This window comes from Pyrus communis, chromosome 17, assembly GCF_963583255.1.
Source record: "Pyrus communis chromosome 17, drPyrComm1.1, whole genome shotgun sequence".
NCBI lineage: Eukaryota > Viridiplantae > Streptophyta > Magnoliopsida > Rosales > Rosaceae > Pyrus > Pyrus communis.
In genome coordinates, this window is record NC_084819.1 from 4,088,088 (window position 1) to 4,106,791 (window position 18,704).

The window sequence follows — 18,704 nt, forward strand, 5'->3', positions numbered from 1 at the left end:
TCCTTATTTATATTATTATTGTGTTGTCATTATTCTATTGTTATGTTGTAGATATATGATTCATATGCCTAAAAATAATTACTTCTGCAAATCAAACGTTTAATTCTTGCTATTGCCATTTTCTTTCCCATAATATGCTTAATTTTTCTTTTAAACCTTTCCCACTTATAGTGCCCATCTATATAGCTAAACAAAACCATGATTTCTTTCTACTAGCATTGGTGATTAGTTTTTTATTACTTTATTATATCCATATCTCCAAGTGGTGGATATGATAATTTTTTTGATCCCCTACATATTAGATTTAGACCTGGTTTGGTACTGAGGTGATTCTGAAAAAAACTGGTATAAAAAAAAGCTAGGAGTTGTTTTTGTGTTGGGTAAACATTCAGCTTCAGCTTTTTTTCACAGTTTTGGGTGAAAAAAAGCCAAAAACAAGAAGCTGCAAAACCCAGCTTTGAAAAATCGACTTTTTTTTCACATCTATTTTACATAAAAGTTTACTAAACACTATAATACTGTTTTTTTTTTCAAAAGCACTTTTACAAAAAAGTTTACCAAACACTCTGCTGCTTTATTTCACAGCCACTTATTCTCACAACACAGCAGAATCAGCTTTTTTTTCAAAGCACATCAATACCAAGCCAGCCCTAATTTATACGATCTTTCACTTACAAGTAAAAACGAATACTACTACATCGTAGTACTAAGTAGCATATATGTATTTAGGACATATTTACTAGCTAACGATCAAGGATTTGAAAGGAAAGCTAGACCATAGGACACATTGTTGAGGACTCGAAAGCAATGCTATACTAGATCACCTGAGTCACAACTAACCATGTCTGCCGCAGAGCAAACGAAGTCGCACACCAACTTGCTCGAGCTGCTCTCACATCAGGTGCTCTTTATATTTGTAACTTCTGTAACTTGTTTGAGGAACCATCAGATGTTATTACTGATCTCTTGTTTAAGGAATTATTTTACAACCAGTCTTTCTGACTTTCTGGATTTTTGGGCTTTTAGTGAAATCTCTACTGCTAATTTTCAAAAAGAAAAAAGAGGAGATTTGAAAGGAATGAGTACGATTCTCATTCACATAATTACTAACAATCAAAGAATGATAAAAACAAATGCAGAGTTGCATCTCATACCTCCTCATGCTTAAAAAATGAAGGTATGAGATTACCATAAAAAGTTGTTTATCTCATACTCAATTCCTCATATCCAAATTCCTTTATATTCTCATTTATTTTTATGGTAGATAAACATACTCGTAGCATAAATTATCTTATCGTAGGTCAAAGATTATCTCCATATCTATATTCCTATACCTGACTATTACCTGTCCTTTTTGAATTACTATATATAAGCAAATAAACACTAGTTTGAATAAACAATGCAGTTTGGAGTTGCCCATGCGTGCGTTCGTTCATGGGTAGGTGTGGACTGGCATGAACCATGATGCAACCAAGCGCTATCAAAGGGCTCAATATGTCCAGAAGATGGTCCTCTTACACCAATGATTTCTATCCACGCGTCACTGCCTTCCGGGCTTGCAGTGGAAAACTTTGTGGAGTGTGGCAAAGTACTCATGCATGAGATGATGTGGTGTGGACTATGGAAACCCTAAAAGCTATCAAGAGTTTGAGTCACGATCACGAACCCACTTGATTGAAAAAGTAAAAAGGAGCTTCATCAATGGTTTTAGGCCTGATTTCGTACTGAGATGATTCTGAAAAAAGTTAGTATAAAAAAAAGCTGGAAGCTATTTTTGTGTTTAGTAAACATTCAACTTCAGTTTTTTTCCACAGTTTTGGATAAAAAAAAGCCAAAAACAAGAAGCTGCAAAACACAGCTTTGAAAAACTAGTTTTTTTTCACATCTGTTTTACATAAAAGTTTATCAAACACTATAATACTGCTTTTTTTTTTCAAAAGCACTTTTACAAAAAAATTTACCAAACACTCTGCTGCTTTATTTCACAGCTGCTTATTCTCACAGCACAGCAGAAACAGCTTTTTTTCAAAGCACAGCAATACCAAACCAGTCCTTAATTTGGGGAAAAAAGTAGGTCACCTTCCAGTGCGCACAGGTCTTTTACCTATATTTTGCACCCACGTAAAAATATATATAGGAAAACAAGTTATATTTCACAAGCATGCGCTATGAGTTTGGCATTCCGTCTCATATTAATGATAAAAAGATATTTAGAAATTTTATTCACATAGCGTTTGAATTATTGGCACCAAACGTAATGGTAACGGTTTTCTCTGTCAAATAAGTTGGTATCCTAACATTTGAGAAGAATCTGTTTAATAGATTTAGAAAATATGTGCCTAACAAACCTTATGGTAACTGTGCCAAAAAGTGGGTTATAACTTCTTATAAGTGTCCGGCTTTCCTTCTTCCGTTCTTTTATATATAGATTATGTGCCATGAATAAATCCATGATTGAATCGGGAGAAACATTAAGTTCCATTTTTAAATCCATCAATCTGGACGGACTAGGTTGGACCTTGGACAACACAACTTTCATATACAAGTTTTCTCTTAGAAAGCTTTTTATGTGCCATGATCCCATGAAACATGAGCAATAACAAGAATTTGGTTTCAATTAGAACACCTCAAGTGGCACTCTGGTGGAAGAACAATTTTATTATAAACTCTCTATATATAACGAAATTACAGTTTAGGACATGAATAAAAAACCTTTTGCAAAGGCATTGGTGCTATTTACTGTGAACGTTTAACACTTACCAGTATAATACAAATACGTTCAAATATAATATCTTCTATTTACAATGTAATATGATACCCACAAAGTAAATGTGAACCTTGTTATATTAATTAATGCTAATGTATAAATAACATTATGATTATTATGTAATCTTAGAATGTAACTTGAACATAGTGCAACCTTACATTTCTTGTAATTCACTCGTTGATATTAACATCATATTGCAACATTGTTACATGTTAATCTAGCTAGGGAAGTCATAAGCGAATTATGTTGTGTAATTTCATGAGGTTCCCTAGTAATAACTTACATCTATATTGTAATAAGACGTCCATAGTGTAATCATCAATATTAGTAGTGTAATGCACCTATGTTAAAAGTGTAATAGGGTACCCACAATGTAACCACTAGCGTTATTATAGTAATAAATACGTCATTCTATATTATTAATTATAAAAGTTATAATTATTTTGAACTATAAAAGTAGGATATTATGACTTTATTACATTATACTACCAAGGTTCAAAAATAAAATGGTATTAATAAGATTTTTTTTTATCTTTTATTAAAGAGTATCGTAAAACATCTCTTTTTTATACAAGCAATATTGGGTGAAGGAGAGCTCGAAACTTCTGGTTCAAAGAGTGTATGTTCTTAACAAATTGAGCTATATTTAAGCACTATTGTAATTTGATACATCAATATTCCAAATCATGTTTTGGTATTATTTATTTAGTTAGGAAAGATATAATCCTAAAAGGTTCAACATGATGGTTAATATTGGTATAACTCCTTACTTCCCATAAAATATGACATCTTTTCTTACTTAAAAAAGATATCTTTTCAAAACACACAAAAAAACTTTAAAAAAAAAAAAAACACCTTTTGACAAACAAAAAAAACTTTTCATTGAATTTAACAAAAGAAATATATATATATATATATATATGGTAGATTAATTAGTTACTTACGGAAACAAAAAATGAACGACGACCTAATTTGAGAATTTGTATACCCATTGCATAATTCACAGTATATACGGCGTTTCTCATCTATTGATATCTTATGTGACGATCCATGTGAATGCTCTCTTAAGTCTTCAACTTATATCCTTATTATTTATGTGCCGTGTACATAGGGTAGGCATAAATTTAAATACTAATATACATGCTCCAATTAATCGTAAGTTAATTACGAAAAAATGAGTAGAATAAAGGTTACAAGGTGTATCTAACCACCTAATATATGGACTGTCTTTTGTCAATACAATTGAGCTCTAAACAACATATTTGAGATCCCACCAACTGATCTCTTCTGTGCATCTTATTAGGTGTTATTATCCAAGTTTTGTCAACTCTCTCACAAAGATCAAATGAAACCAAATTTTGCCTACTCATTAATCTTGGCCGTTCATTGAGTCCCATCAAAGAAGGCTGAGATCTTTTGAGTTTTGAGTAACATGCTACATTGATGCCACGTGGGGAAAACCCATTCGGGAATTGGGCACTATAAATCTTATCCTTGTAAAAAAGGGAGATTGATGCACAAATGTGCATAAAGTTAATGCTAAATCTCTCCTTAATCACACCACCTTTAAACCAAATCTGAATTCCAGTTGGTGAAGGCACAAACTTTTATTTACTTATTCAATAGGAATGGGAATTCCAGCAGAAGATTTGGATTCTGGTATACTTCAAGGGATTGATTGTTTTAACTGGATTGCGAAAGGGATTGCTTTATTTTACTCTAATTCAAGTTGAGCCAAACTAAGTGTTATTTAAGAACTACTATTAATGATATTTGTTTTTTAAATGAGACATTTTAAGTTTAAACTCGTTGATGACGAGTTGATACCAATTTATACTTTCACCTCTTTCTGTAAATATGTCGTTTGTATCGGAAAAATAATAATAATATGAGTCTTAATTGAGTTTAAACCAAGCCTCCTCCATACAAATTCTTTTAAAGAAAAACTAACAAAAAGTAAAAAAGAAAAACGACAAATAAAGGTGTAGTGAATAGTACTAGGAAAAGGTAAAAATGTGATTTTTCGTTAAAAATAAACAGTACCGGGAGTGTTTCGTTAAAACTCTCTTCTTTCAACTTATTTAGTGAAACAAACTCTCCCCAAATATTTAAATATAATATAACAATTTCCAGAAAAGATATTATTAATGGCCATTGAGCTTTGTTTATACCGGAAGAGATTAGATTAGGTCTTGACGTCCCTCGTATTAAACAGTCGGCTTTTGTTTTTCTTTATTCACAGAAGTACTCACCTGTGACTCGGCACATGGGTCTAAACATGCACCTTAGATATCCTCTTTACACTTGGCATGTACACCAAGTCTCACTTGTGGGCCTGAATGGGACCCACACACAGTAGACTTGGGGTTCTTCTCCGGGCCCACTATGTGTATATTTTGACAAGTTTCTGACCGTGTGAGTGCTCACATCCTAATATCCTATGACACCTATTTAAAGGGAAGGAAACTACAAAACAAAGGAAAAGAAGGGAGAATTGGTCGATGGAGGACTTGGAGTTGTGACTTCTAACTTGGGATCCACCAATGACTCAGATTCAATATTTTACAATTTTTCTTTTTTATTTATAATTTATGTATTATATATACATACACGCGCACGCACACACATATACACACGCAACTCTCATGTTTACTTTTCACACACATTTTTTAATTTTCGGTTATGAGATCAATTAATTGAAGATGATTAAATAACATAAATTAACAAAGAGTGCGTGAGAAGTAAAAAAAAATTGTGTAGATATCACCAATATTTATTCAATGATATTTTAACTCTAAATGCCGAGAAATTTTCTCATACAATCAATTTTAGGTCTCAGAGGTGTTATTTTTCGATAATTATGTGCTACCTGTTAAAAAATGTGCATTATCTGTCTAATAGACGATGACAAGTTATAAGCTAGTGACATGAGAGAATTTTTTATCAATATAAATGTATTCGTATGTGCAAATTCTTACATATGACATCACACTTCCTCAGATAAAACCAACTTAGGGTGGGTGGAAGAACCAAATAAAAGGGGGTTTGTTGTTTCTGTGAGTAGAGCCACACAACACAGCCACGTGTTCTATGGGAGAGCAACTTACATTGCATCGATACATTATCACCATAGCATCTCATGTCAATGATACAATTTTATGAGGAAAAGAACTTACATATTACATTTTAATATTGACACAGGACAACACAATAATTATGTACGCATATCATATAAGTCATTCTCGACTCGGGATGTTCAGTGCTAGAATTTTTCCGTAAAGTGACAATGTAGCATAATTGTCTCCTCTTTTTATAATGTTTAGATGCGTTATATGGCACATTCGATCCAGCGGTGGGCTAACCATCATGCGACAGTGTGGCATAAAAGAGATAAATCTCCACCGTTGATCGTAAAATATATTTTCTAGATTTATATTAAAATTTATCTATGTTATCCATCTACATTTTTTATTGCAGTGAGTCTGAGTAAGGATATTTGGAAACATGGAGTAGGTAAGGTATCTATGCTTCTGAGGATTATTGGCTGGAAAGGTGTTCTGATCGAGTCCAATTGATAAAATGAAGGGCCTTGATGGATGGATTCAATCTGATTAAAATGGTTCATTGTATGCCAAACCAAAAAAGCACACATATATATACTTTACACTTGAGATTCTGATTTCGATTTCTATTCTCTCACTATTGTTTGTAAAAATTAAAAGAGTACATATCTAAATTAACAATAAGCTTTATCAAGATGATTTTAGTAAATATAATTTGTTCACGAACCATTGGTTTATGAGTTGTGCTAGTTAACCTAGTTTGCGAGCACTTGACACATATCGAGCCATTGAGTTGTGTTAGCTATCACCTTTGGGACTGAATGTTGATCAATGGCTCATGTTTCACATGTCAAAACAGGTAAAAGCTAGTGTTTTTCTTGAATTATACACACCAACACATGCAAACCCCAAGAGGAAAACTGCGGACTCTGATAGCGCCGGGGTCAGAATCAATAGACCGACCGGAGAAGCACTAGAGGTTGAGGATTTCGAAAGAAGAACCTCTTGGAAGAGTGGCACAGATTGGGAGGAAGAGCCAGACGAGTCGGAAAGGTGACAATTAAAGAGGTTGCCATTGAGCACGTGAGAGGAGGGAGGCATATCGTAGCAAATCAAGCGAGATAGGAGAGCGCGACGTAGAGGGAGGTGTGCGACGTCGAGAGGAGGAGGTTATGAGTTTGGAGCGAGCGTCAATGTCGAGGTATCACGATTGATTGTGTTAACGAGTTTGGAGTCTGGAGGCAGGGATGGGACACAGAGTGTATTAGTTAGGTTTAGTGTAAACATAAAACGACATTGTTTTGAGGGTTTAGAGGTTCAGTTTGATTCAGGTTGGTTTCTGAACCACTAAAACCAAAACAATAGATTTTAGTTCAGTTTGTTTACTTCTGTTCAGTTTTTTTTTTTCAATTCGATTCAGTTCCTTGTTCAGTTTGATTTTTTTTTCGGTTTTTCAAACCCGCCTCTAATTGCGTTTCTTAGTTGGTTATAGGTCAAAATATTTTTAAGGATGGACCATGCAATCTGATGGCCAAAGTTGCCCCTAGCTATTGAGCCAAAAGAAAGACGGGAAAGTTTCTCCTACTTATTTAAAAAGACTTGAATCGATAGGTACATCGCTACAATAACGTCTCATTCTTGTAACAAAATGTCATGCGGTGGTGTACCATATCACAAGTTATGAAGACCATTAAGGTACAAATTTCATAGGTCTAATGGGGCCCACAACAGGCAAAAAATAATTAAATAAAAGAGGTCACATGGCACCAAATGAGTCAAATTCATGAGATACCCACTATGCATCATTATATAATTTTGTCCTCTTTATTTTTCAAAGAAATTGGAATGAATTGAATAAAAATGCTAAACAAGAAGAAAAAGAAAAAAAAAGACTTTGCTGTGATAAATCGGAAATTTCCCTTTCATGTAGTAGTGCTTTGTATTTTGGATTACCTTACGTGACCACCATAAACAGTAATAGTTGACAGCCCTCTAGATCACCGTAGGATTACAATAATCAAGCCACGTGGCAAACATCTGAGGGGGCCATCACTGAACATTTATATTTATATTTATTCCTAAATTTAAGGTGAGAGATATTACCAAGGTACTAGTGTGACAGGTGACTTTGGAATTTACTGTCTTGTATAATAAGAAACTAATATTATCAAATATCAACATCATGTGATCACAACGAACACATAAAATACCAAAAGAAAAGAGTACAAAATGAAAACCGAAGCAATATGAAATGCGAAATAGACCCTCTTTATTTCTTTCTTTCTTCATCTTTTGTTCTTAGCGGCTATGGCTTTTTTTTTTTCTCATTAATTTTAGGATTTTTTTTAAAATGTCATATTAACTTTTACATATTTTTTTAATTTATCATATGAACTAAAATTTTAAGCAATTTGTTATATGAATTTTATGAAATTATTAATTTGTCGGATCACTCTAACTCCTTTAAGTTTTCTATTCAAAGAATGTTATTTGGACTTTTGACCTCATATTTCACAAGTTTATTTATTTATTATTTTGATATAAAGGTAAATTGATTTTCAAATTTTGACTTTTTTTACAAGTTATCTATTTATCTTTTAGTATAAAAGAAAATGTCAAGTTCGTTTTATAAACTTATCGTGAATAACAAAACAGTACATTAGGCCCGCTAACATGGAATTTAACTAACTAGTAGTTTTGATAATTAAACGTAGTCGATCATGCTCATAAAAAAAAAAGAGTTAAAATGTCCGATATAACCATGAAATGTCCAAAATAATCTTGAAGGGGTTTAGAGAGTAAGGAATTGAAATATCCGGATTAGAGAGTAATGGAATTTAGATGAGATGTCAAATTAATGATTTTTGAAACTTGATATGATAAATTGTTTAAAATTTTAGTTTAGTTGATGAATTAAAATATAGCTATAAGCTCGTATGACATTTAAAGAAAATCTTAATTTTATTTTTCTAGTCAAATTTTTTTCTCAAATTTTCAGCGTTATGGAAGCAAAGATTTTTATGGCTTCATTTTATAGAGTTTGAGAATTTATGATACATAGAACAGAAAAGTCTATAGTCAACAGGATGTATGCAATAATAATAGTCCTTTACTTTTACGTTTTTACCCCTCATTTCATAACAATTTACAGGTTATAAAACTTAAAATCTACAGATTTAGTTCTTTCATTTTTAACATTAACATTAATTATAAAAAGTTTGAAGAAATCTTTCAATGACATCAAAAAATAAAAAATAAAAAATAAAGCAAGGGCCAAGAAGAGAAAGCTCAACATTTACTTCATAATTTACAATACAAAACACAGACACAGAACTCAACCCTCTCTCTCTCTCCTCTCTCCTCTCTCTCTCTCTAGCATTTCATCTTCTCTTTTTACAAACCCATTTATGAGATTCCTGTAATGGTCTTTTCTCTTCCATTGGTTTGTACAGATGCCCAGCTAAAAACCCATCTATAAAATCCCTGAATTTTCCATATTCTGCTATTTTCTGTGAATTTCTGGGACTAAAAGACATAAAATTCTCCTGGGTCCTTTGGCTTTTGCTTTCTTCTGCAAAATCTCGCTCTGGGTTTGCTGCATAAAAGCTCACTGGCATTTATATGCTACAAAACAAAAAAAAAAGTTGGAGAGAATAATCATCTTAATTTTGCATAAATTTTGATTATTTTTCCACTTTTTAGCCCAATAAATTGTTCTCTCATTTTTTCTTTCTGTAATTTTTGGTTGAATTTAGTTTCTTTGAGTTGAGGAAAAAAGAGAGACATGGGCAAGCAAGGACCTTGCTATCACTGTGGAGTCACAAGTGAGTTCTTGTATCTCCATTTTTTTTTTCTGTTCTTATAATTTTGAACACTGAAAAACAATTGGGTTTCATTTCAATTTTTGTTCAGAGTATTCTGTAACTTGTTGTGCATGCACAGAAATGAATTGGAATCTCAGAACAGAAGAGATTAACTATGCGAAAGCGTGACGAAAAGTGAAAAACCTGTCCTGTTTGCCTATGAATTCACTCCTTCCAGCATCCTTGTTTATTTGAATTTGCTGTACTGGGTTGAGTTTGATTGTGTTCAATGAAAATTTTCAACCCTTTAATTCTTTTGATTGGGTTTTGACTCCTCACTCGAATTTCGACATGTCCTGCAATGCCAATGTGTTTGTGTAATAATGTTGTGTAAATGAGGAACTATAGAGTAATGTCTGATTTTGTATACTTGCTCATTGCTCTTGAGGTCCCTATGATCCCGAAAATACCCAGTCAGAGCAAATATATGTATCTGAAAAATGATTCAGATGTCAATGAATGTACGTTTTGTGATGCCCATGTTTCAGTTTGTCTATCCATTCCATAAGCTAGTAACAGCGTTGTTTCCCGCATTCGTTGTGAACATCTAGTAATTGGACTATTTCTCTAGCTTTCGGTCAAGTTTCCTGTGCAATTGTTTGAAAATGTTCTACAACGCACTCTCGTGTGGAGTCAATCTAGTTGAATGCTATTTGTTCTGAAGTTTAAACCTTGAAACTGATAAGTTGCACTTGAAACTATATGTATTGTAATAGAGCTAGTTTCTAGTTGAAGTGATACCATTCCTTGGCATTCCCGAAAGTTTTAGTTGCAATTTCTGAACTCAGTTTGTACTGCATTTGTTGCAAGTCTAGTGGTTGTGACTTCCAAGATACTCATATCTTCAAAATTTCAACTCCAATAACTCTGTTCCGCCTAATGAAATGAATCCTCATCCACTTTGTTTCTGAAATAGCATTATCTTTTCTCTGTGACTGAAATCCTTGTTTAGTGTCTTCTGTAGTTTAACTTGTAAGGTGCCTTGTATTCGTGTTGAGTCTTATCATGTATAATCAGTTGTGTGAGCAAGGGCAGTAGCTTTATCGTTTTCTGTAGAAGTGAATTTCGGGGTTACTACTTGTACTGAATACAGGAAAAGGATGATGTTGATTGTTGAACGTTAGACACTTGTTGTGCCTTGGTTAGCCTTTGGAAATTCTACCAGTATAACTAAAACGGGATAGCCTTCATTTGTCCGTAGTCCCTATCTGTCGTCTGTGAATTATTTAATGTAGCTTTTCTGTGTACTTGTTTTTTTTTATTATCCGTTACACAGATACGACAGTTAAGCCTTGGAGTAGTTATGCTGCGAGAGTAGTGGCAAGTGGCAACGAGTGATTTTTCCATTTTAAGAGAAATAATTAGGCTTGTTTAAGTATATTTAGCTGCTTTACATGCTGTTTTCATCTGTATTAAGTAATTTTCTGCGTGTTGAATGCTGACAACTGGGCATTGAAACAGGCACTCCCCTTTGGCGCAATGGGCCACCTGACAAGCCAGTACTTTGCAATGCATGTGGTTCTCGATGGAGGACTAAGGGAACGCTAGTAAATTACACGCCTCTACATGCTCGAGCAGAACCTGATGATTATGAAGATCACAGAGTTTCTAGGGTGAAGAGCATATCTGTAAACAAAAACAAAGAAATAAAACTGGTCAAAAGAAAGCAGAATCCTGAGAGTGTGGTGGCTGGAGGAGTTAATTCTGATTATTCCCATGGTTTCCGAAAGTTAACTGAAGAAGATACAAGTAATAGGTCCAGTTCTGGGTCTGCTGTGTCTAACTCTGAGAGCTGTGCACAATTTGGCAGCGGAGATGCTAGTGATTTGACAGGTTGGATACTTGTGACAAGGAGTATTCAATTAAGTATATTTGAACTTTCCTCTGATTTTTCTATCCATGAAAAATTAGTCTACGTCGATGTTATTAGATTTAAGGTGACAACTTTGTTCATAAAATTAACTAAATTGAGATCTGTGAATTCCTGTCGAAATTCCTTATTTTGATTGAGATTTGGAGATCTGTGTGTAAAATAAGGATGAAATTCATGCCCAATTAGTAGTTTTTAGTGATATCACTTTTTCCGCACCCCCACGATCAGAGATCAACCTTATCCTCCTTTCTAATTAGGCCTCCTTTGAACCAGGAAAAGAAAATATTCACTGGTCGAATGATTTCAGAATCTCTTATTCCGGCAGTTGGCTGCCAATCCTTTGTGCACATCTAATTTATTCATATCAAGAAGTGATCAATTTATCAGGCTAATCTTTTTATACCTCTGAAGATTGAGACCTTCCAAATGAATATGGTTTTCACCATCGTCATGGAATTGTTTCTCATAACGTATCCTAATACTTCTTACTGTTCTTAATCTTTTGAGTGATCTTTTCCAGGTCCTGCTCAGTCAATGGTATGGGATTCGATGGTACCTTCTAGGAAAAGGACCTGTGTAGGCCGTCCTAAGCCATCTCCTGTTGAAAAGCTCACAAAGGATCTGTATACCATTTTACATGAACAACAGTCTTCCTACTTCTCCGGGTCCTCTGAAGAGGATCTGCTTTTTGAGAGTGAAACACCAATGGTTTCTGTTGAGATAGGCCATGGAAGTGTTCTCATTAGGCATCCCAACTCAATAGCACGAGAAGAGGAATCTGAAGCTAGCTCGATTTCGGTTGATAATAAGCAGTGCCATGCAAATGAGGCTTATTCCCATTCTGCAACCCTTTTTGTACATAATAATAACAAGGGTGTCAATATGGCCAGTACTGTATCTGGAAGGATGAATAATCTTTCAGGACAAGGGATGCAACATGAGCCAATGAAAAGGTAATGTACTATTTAACAGACTTTGATATGCACTCTTGTCAATTATATGTCAAAAGGACAAACACGAGTATTACTGCTCAACTAGGATGCCTTGTGCATGTTGATAGGTGTTTGTATTTATCGGGCTCAGAAATAAATTTAGGACCTTTTTTTAAGCACATACCTAAGAATTGCAGAGTAACCCACCTTCATGCAAGTCATGGATCGTTGTTAAGTAGCTAGTGGTAGCAGGATGGAAATACAGCTTTTCTTTGACAAATTTGTATATGAAGTATCTGCATGGTTAAAAGTAGCAGATACTATTGGTGAAAGAAAGGTGATGTTAGATCGATTTCTCACACCATACCTAATACTGTTAACGTTTGGATTTGCAGGGAAAAGTCTCAACTTGACAACTTGCAAATCTTGGGAAGCCATAATTCACCGCTGTGTCATGTAGATTTAAATGTAAGTTGAATTGTATGTTACAACAGAAGGCAGTTCCCTCAAATTCCTTTGCTTTATGTTACTAAAGAGAAATGAGCCTAATGACAATATTCTCCGATAACTTTATGTATCCTATATCATATTTCAACAAGTTAACGAAAGCTTAGTAATGTGACTTGTCCAATGTATGCGTAAATGACCAAACATGTTTAGGATGTAAAATTACAACTATTTTCCTCTTGGCAACGGCAACCAGAGTTCCTCTTATATTTACAATAATTCATCTGTTGGAATAGCTGTCCTTCGTTCAATTTTGGGGGCTTACATAGTTTCAATCCTTGTTTGGTGCAGGATATTTTAAATTTTGAAGAGTTTACGAGGCAATTAACAAATGAGGAACAACAGCAATTACTGAAACATCTACCTCCAGTTGATGCTATTAAATTTCCTTATAGGTTAGAAACCTTGTCATTCATGATTTAGTTGCATATTATATGGTTGACCACTGAAGATCGAATTCCAAGAATAGTTTACAAGTGTAGCAGTGAGCCATATATTTTGCCACATGATCATTTTGTATTACTTGCAAAATTTATCAATGTGTGCGACATTGCAAGCTTCATATGGACTTTCAGATCCTGCAAATATGAACGATCCCATTTTGTACATCTTACCATGAAATTGTAAAGAGACCCATAATTAACTGGAGCCATGTTGTTACACGATTAAATCATCACCACAAGCTTAAAATCAATGAATATAATTTCTTTTCGAATGTCATTATGGTATGTTTTAGGGACAGATTAGCTATCACGTCGAAATTTACATCTGAGAATTTAAGAAGTTAGACATATTGACATAATAAACGATATTCATGGTGGTTTGTTTGTTTTGTATGCGCAGCCTCGAAAGTATGTTTGATAGCCCTCAATTCATAGAGAACTTGACTTCCTTTCAGCAACTGCTAGCAGAAGGCGTCTTTGATATCTCCTTCCCCGGGGCAAAAACTGAAGACTGTAAGACTTTGAAAAGGCTTGCATTGTCCAATTCTTCAAAATCTAAATGGGTTGAACGCTATCATCTTCTCAAGGTTTGAGCTATTCTAAAATTTGAATATCATTACAAAGAAATTTCAAAGTGAATTTACAATAGCTGGTATCTATTGTTCCACAGAAGTATAAAACTAGCTATGGAAAGTCTATTGTTTCTGCGCCTAACATGGCATCTAGTAACTTTCGACATGTCAAGAGACTGCAGGACAATGAGACTCAAAGTTTACCAGGTTAGCTGAAAGTTCTCTCTTTCTTATAATTAGTTGAATGGTAGAATTCTTGCTTGCATGTTTCTTGAAACATTGACATTACAGAAGATGAAACAAAAGTGTAACATCCGAGTAACATAACCTTTGCGAAAGCTTGTCTACCATTTTTTTGAATTCCCCTCGTTCTGTACACTCACTTCTTGGTAGGACTGCTGGAATACACAATCCTGAGTTTCACTTTTATTTAACTTCCTATACTATCATTACGGGGGTTTTGTACTTTTCATGTGCTCGAAGTATCACGGGTCCATAAACTGCTGTTAAACTCTGGGAACTAATTCCAACAAGGCATGTTTTATTATTCAACAATTGTGGTGTATTAGGGTTCAGTAACACGTTTATGTTCATATCACACACACACACACAAAAGTTGACATGTGCTCACTCGTACACATTGAATGAACTAAGATGGTACTAAAACCTCTCATGCTCAGAGTATTGTGCTGGAAGAGCAACTTCACCACTATCTGTACATGTAAATTTCGTCATTTACGAAATAATTCTTCAATATAATGAAAAATTAAAACTATTCTTAACTGTCTTGCAAATTTCAGATGTAAAGATGATGAAAAGCCCCAAAAGGATAATTATGAAGGGTAGCTATGAAAACAAGGATCTCATGGACTACGATGGAGGTTCTTGCTTTAGTCCAAAAAGCCTATTTGCTTTGCCTCCTGATGGGAGTTCTTTCCTAATGGATTCTATGAATTTTGTCGATGAAAGTTCTGACCAGGATCTCCTCCTGGATGTTCCATCCAATGGTTCTTTCGCCCAAGCAGAGCTCCTTCACCCAGCCATGAGTTTTGGTGCCCCACAGGCAACTAGTAGTAGCTCGATATACCCACATGTACTCCATCCCTGACAAGCTTGAAAATGTCATATGCTATGTCGATGAATAGAACCATGTAGGTACCTTACGCCCTTCGGCCAAAAGCAATGACAGGGTTCGTGTATTTTGAATGGTAAAGACATGTGAACGAGGTTTAATGGTTGCTCTCTTATTCCCCTTTACCTCTTTGAACCTGAAACTCTTTTAAGGGATGAAATTCGGGTGGGCTTTTTGTATAGGTTGACAAACAGGCTGTAATATAACTTATATTGCACAACTGCTAAGTTCCATAGTTTTTGTATGAATTCTCTAGTTTTTATGTTTTCATTTTTGTTTTTGGCAACAAGTCAGATGCTATTTTGGTGGCTTTGATTGAGCAAGAAAAGAAAAAGGGTTGGAGAAAACAAGTAACTTTGCGTGGTGCATGTGAAAGGAGTGGGCATTTAGCCTGCTTTTATGCCGTTTTCGAGGATGCCACAATTGTCTAATCTTGTTGACTGCATGTTTGTGATAAGGTTTATTCTCATCCAACTATTCACTCAACTAAGACATATCTCAAACTTAGGAATTAGGGTGTGTGACCAAACCTAGCAATATTAAAGAAATAGGGCATATTCCAAGACAGGTCAATTCATTCCAAAAGATAAATATTTCCGAATTGTGCAATTTGAAAAGAAGAAAAGATAGCAAATTTTGCTTTTTAAATACAAGAAAAGGCCAAGAAAGTGAGACATACATGGAACATGGTGATGCAAGCCAATACACAAGCAAGATGCCCAATAATACATAAATACGTAAGCAAGATGTTCACACAAAAAGGTTCCGTATGCCCAAAACATTTCTAAAAAAAACCTACATTTACAACTTCAAAAGTCCTACCTCAATTGCCATGCTTCTGTTCTTCAAGGTTGGCCACCTTCATCAGAACCCGCCTTCCGGCCACCACGACGGTCGGGGGAAAGTCATGCCTCGGCGCTTACTTATCTCCAAAAAACTACTTTTGTCAATCTCATCATTACCATTACCATTACCATTGCCATCATATTTGTCCTTCAGAAGTTTCAACACATCCAATATAGCAACCTCCTCCGGCTTCCCCTCCTTGGCGCCATTTGCACTTGATCCTGCCTGCCCACCGATGGATCGAGGCAGCACCCGCTGCAGCCACAGCCTCTCTATTCGATGCAATTCCTCAATGGTCACATTAGGCGTCCTCTTCAGTATGTCTTGAATGCTTTCCTCTTCCTCACTGTCCGATTTAGATTCTTCCATACAACTCTTATGCTCGTCTTCGGAAGAGTCCAGCTTCCTCACCCCCAATATTTCCTCGCTCGACTTCTCATCGCCACCGTCAATTTCAAGACTCTTGCCAGAGTTACAGCCGGGACTATGCGGAACCATTTCCTTAAATTCCAATTTCCCCACCTCGTGCTCGGATACCCTCAATTTCTTCAACGGCGACTTAAATCGACCGCGTTCCCAAGCCAATTCCGTCACAAAACCCGCAATTCCCATCGCTTCTGCCTTAGAAAACTCTAGATCCGTGTCCCGCCCCAAATCAACCCCACCGGCAGTGCCGTCCGTGAAACCATCATCGGAGGGGACGGTTACGCCGCGCCCATCTCCGGCATCCTCGAACGGACGACCGTCATCATCGTCGCTCTGATCGACTTCCGGAAACGGAGTAATACCATCGGAGGTCGGTGGATGCGCGTCTTCGGGCGGGGTCTGGAAGACGTCTTGGGAGGCTCTGTTGTTGTTGGTGCTGCTGCTGCAGTTGGGATCTTCGTCGTCCGATGTCTCCGGAGGCGAGACCATAACGATTGCGGTGGGGGTGACGTCATCCCCAGAATTCAGGTCAGGCGACGAGTCGTCGGGAAACTCGAAGGAATCGCCGTTGTCGTACATGAGGCCGCCTTTCTTTTGGGTGTTCGTCCGTCTTCACTCTCCTCCTTTTAAAGGGTCTGGAAATTTTTTTTTTTTTTTTTTTTTTTAAATTTTATATTTGAAGGGTTTTAGATTTGGGAGATTCCCGCCAATTTTGTGATCGACGGTGGAGGATGACTGATGAGATGGATTTAGGCGGGTTCACTTTTGGGTATTTAAATGTGGCGCGCGCTTTAATGCTTCGGGGAAGAGATTGTTAAATATTATTAAAACTACGTATCAAGCAATGAGCCCGTCTAGCTCAGTTGGTAGAGCGCAAGGCTCTTAACCTTGTGGTCGTGGGTTCGAGCCCCACGGTGGGCGTGTACTCTTTTTATTTTTATTTTTTATTTTTTATTTTATCCCACGGTGGGCGTGTACTCTTTTTATTTTTATTTTTTATTTTATCATAGCTACGTCGATTTGAATAATACTATTGCCAAAACAATGAGAACATGACCAACTTAATTCATATTTGCAACTGTCGCAGGACCTTATGGAGAGAAATTTGGCACAATAATTAACGTCGATTCGAATAATACTATGGCCAAAGCAATGAGAATATAACCAACTTACTTAACTCATATTTGCAACTGTCACATGGCTTTACAGAGAGAAATTTAGCACAAGAATTTATGGATTTCCGGACTTGTGAGGTTGAAGACGACCGCATGGAGAGAGAGGCCTTCTATTTCTAGCCATTTTTCAAGCTTACAATGCCATCTCCGGTCTCTAACTCATTCTCCACCACTCCTCTTGTAATTTCTGCTCTTCTGCTTTATTATTAGCTTTAGCTTTACTACCCCAGCCTTCCAGTTACATCCTTTTCTCCCCAACCAAACCGAACCATGCTCGTTTAATTGTTCCGTACCTATTTTTCCCGATCACTTGAGAAGCTCTGAGCTAATCTGCAGGGAAGCGACTTTCCGTCCCGTAGAAAAAGAGGTGGAACCATCTGGGAAAGTAACCGGCCCGTGCAGCTAGACTAGCTGGCCGATTATAACTCTGAGAATGTGACTTTCCTCACCGACCTGGAGGCTTTCCAGGCCGAAAGGCGTGTTGTCATGGAAAACTTTCAGGTCGTTAAACATGGTGAACGTGAAGGTCAAACAAGGGAACATGCTACTCAAGACATTGTCGTTCTCCTGCTTGACCTTGTTGGCCTCATCATGAACAACGTTTATGAATTATCCAAGGTTGTCATCATGGATCAGGATCTCGAACTTCCAACCGTGGTTCCCCTAGCAAGCTAATAGAGATCATCTTCAGACGCCATCGACAGGGGTAGTGAAAATCACCATGACACCAATTGAGACGTCGTCAAAGGGGGGTGAAAATCGATTGTTAGAAAGGTAGAGGGGCTACTGTGTCTTTTTTTGCTCATGCCCTTCATCTTAACCGCCATTCAATAATGGTCCGTACAATCGCCCATTTCCCCAAACAAATCAAACAAAACTAAACCAAATTTCATGGCTTTTTATTTGTTACATACATATTTTTCCTGTTAAGCTCAGAGTTGTGATTGGTACAAAAGAGATTTTCTTTGCGATGGAGAAAAAAGTCCAAACTCTTTGGCAAAACAACCATAAGGTGTAGCGCACAAAATGCTTGCCGACTACAGCTCTAAGAGGTTGGCTTTCAACACCCGCATAGATGCTATCCAAGCCGAAACGCAACTCCCTGA

General features: G+C 36.1%; 1 protein-coding gene and 1 non-coding gene across 2 annotated transcripts; both read left to right on the top strand.

Moving 5' to 3' along the window:
* Window positions 1-9,143: 9,143 nt before the first annotated feature.
* LOC137723627 (GATA transcription factor 26-like) lies at window positions 9,144-15,421 on the top strand. Its single transcript, XM_068462824.1, has 9 exons — window positions 9,144-9,442; window positions 9,585-9,653; window positions 11,154-11,525; window positions 12,086-12,518; window positions 12,893-12,965; window positions 13,296-13,399; window positions 13,848-14,034; window positions 14,118-14,226; window positions 14,820-15,421. Exons 2-9 carry the CDS (start codon window positions 9,614-9,616, stop codon window positions 15,125-15,127), a joined length of 1,626 nt encoding a protein of 541 aa, XP_068318925.1. The 5' UTR covers window positions 9,144-9,442; window positions 9,585-9,613; the 3' UTR covers window positions 15,128-15,421.
* Window positions 15,422-17,271: 1,850 nt separating this feature from the next.
* Window positions 17,272-17,344, top strand: TRNAK-CUU (transfer RNA lysine (anticodon CUU)). Its single transcript has one exon. It is a non-coding gene; the product is annotated as a tRNA-Lys (tRNA).
* Window positions 17,345-18,704: the final 1,360 nt, after the last annotated feature.

Coding starts and splice junctions, on each gene's coding strand:
- LOC137723627 (XM_068462824.1), top strand. CDS start 9,614: ATGGGCAAGCAAGGACCTTGCTATCACTGTGGAGTCACAA. Junction 12,519..12,892: donor CAACATGAGCCAATGAAAAG/GTAATGTACTAT, acceptor TTGGATTTGCAG/GGAAAAGTCTCAACTTGACA. Junction 12,966..13,295: donor TGTGTCATGTAGATTTAAAT/GTAAGTTGAATT, acceptor TGTTTGGTGCAG/GATATTTTAAATTTTGAAGA.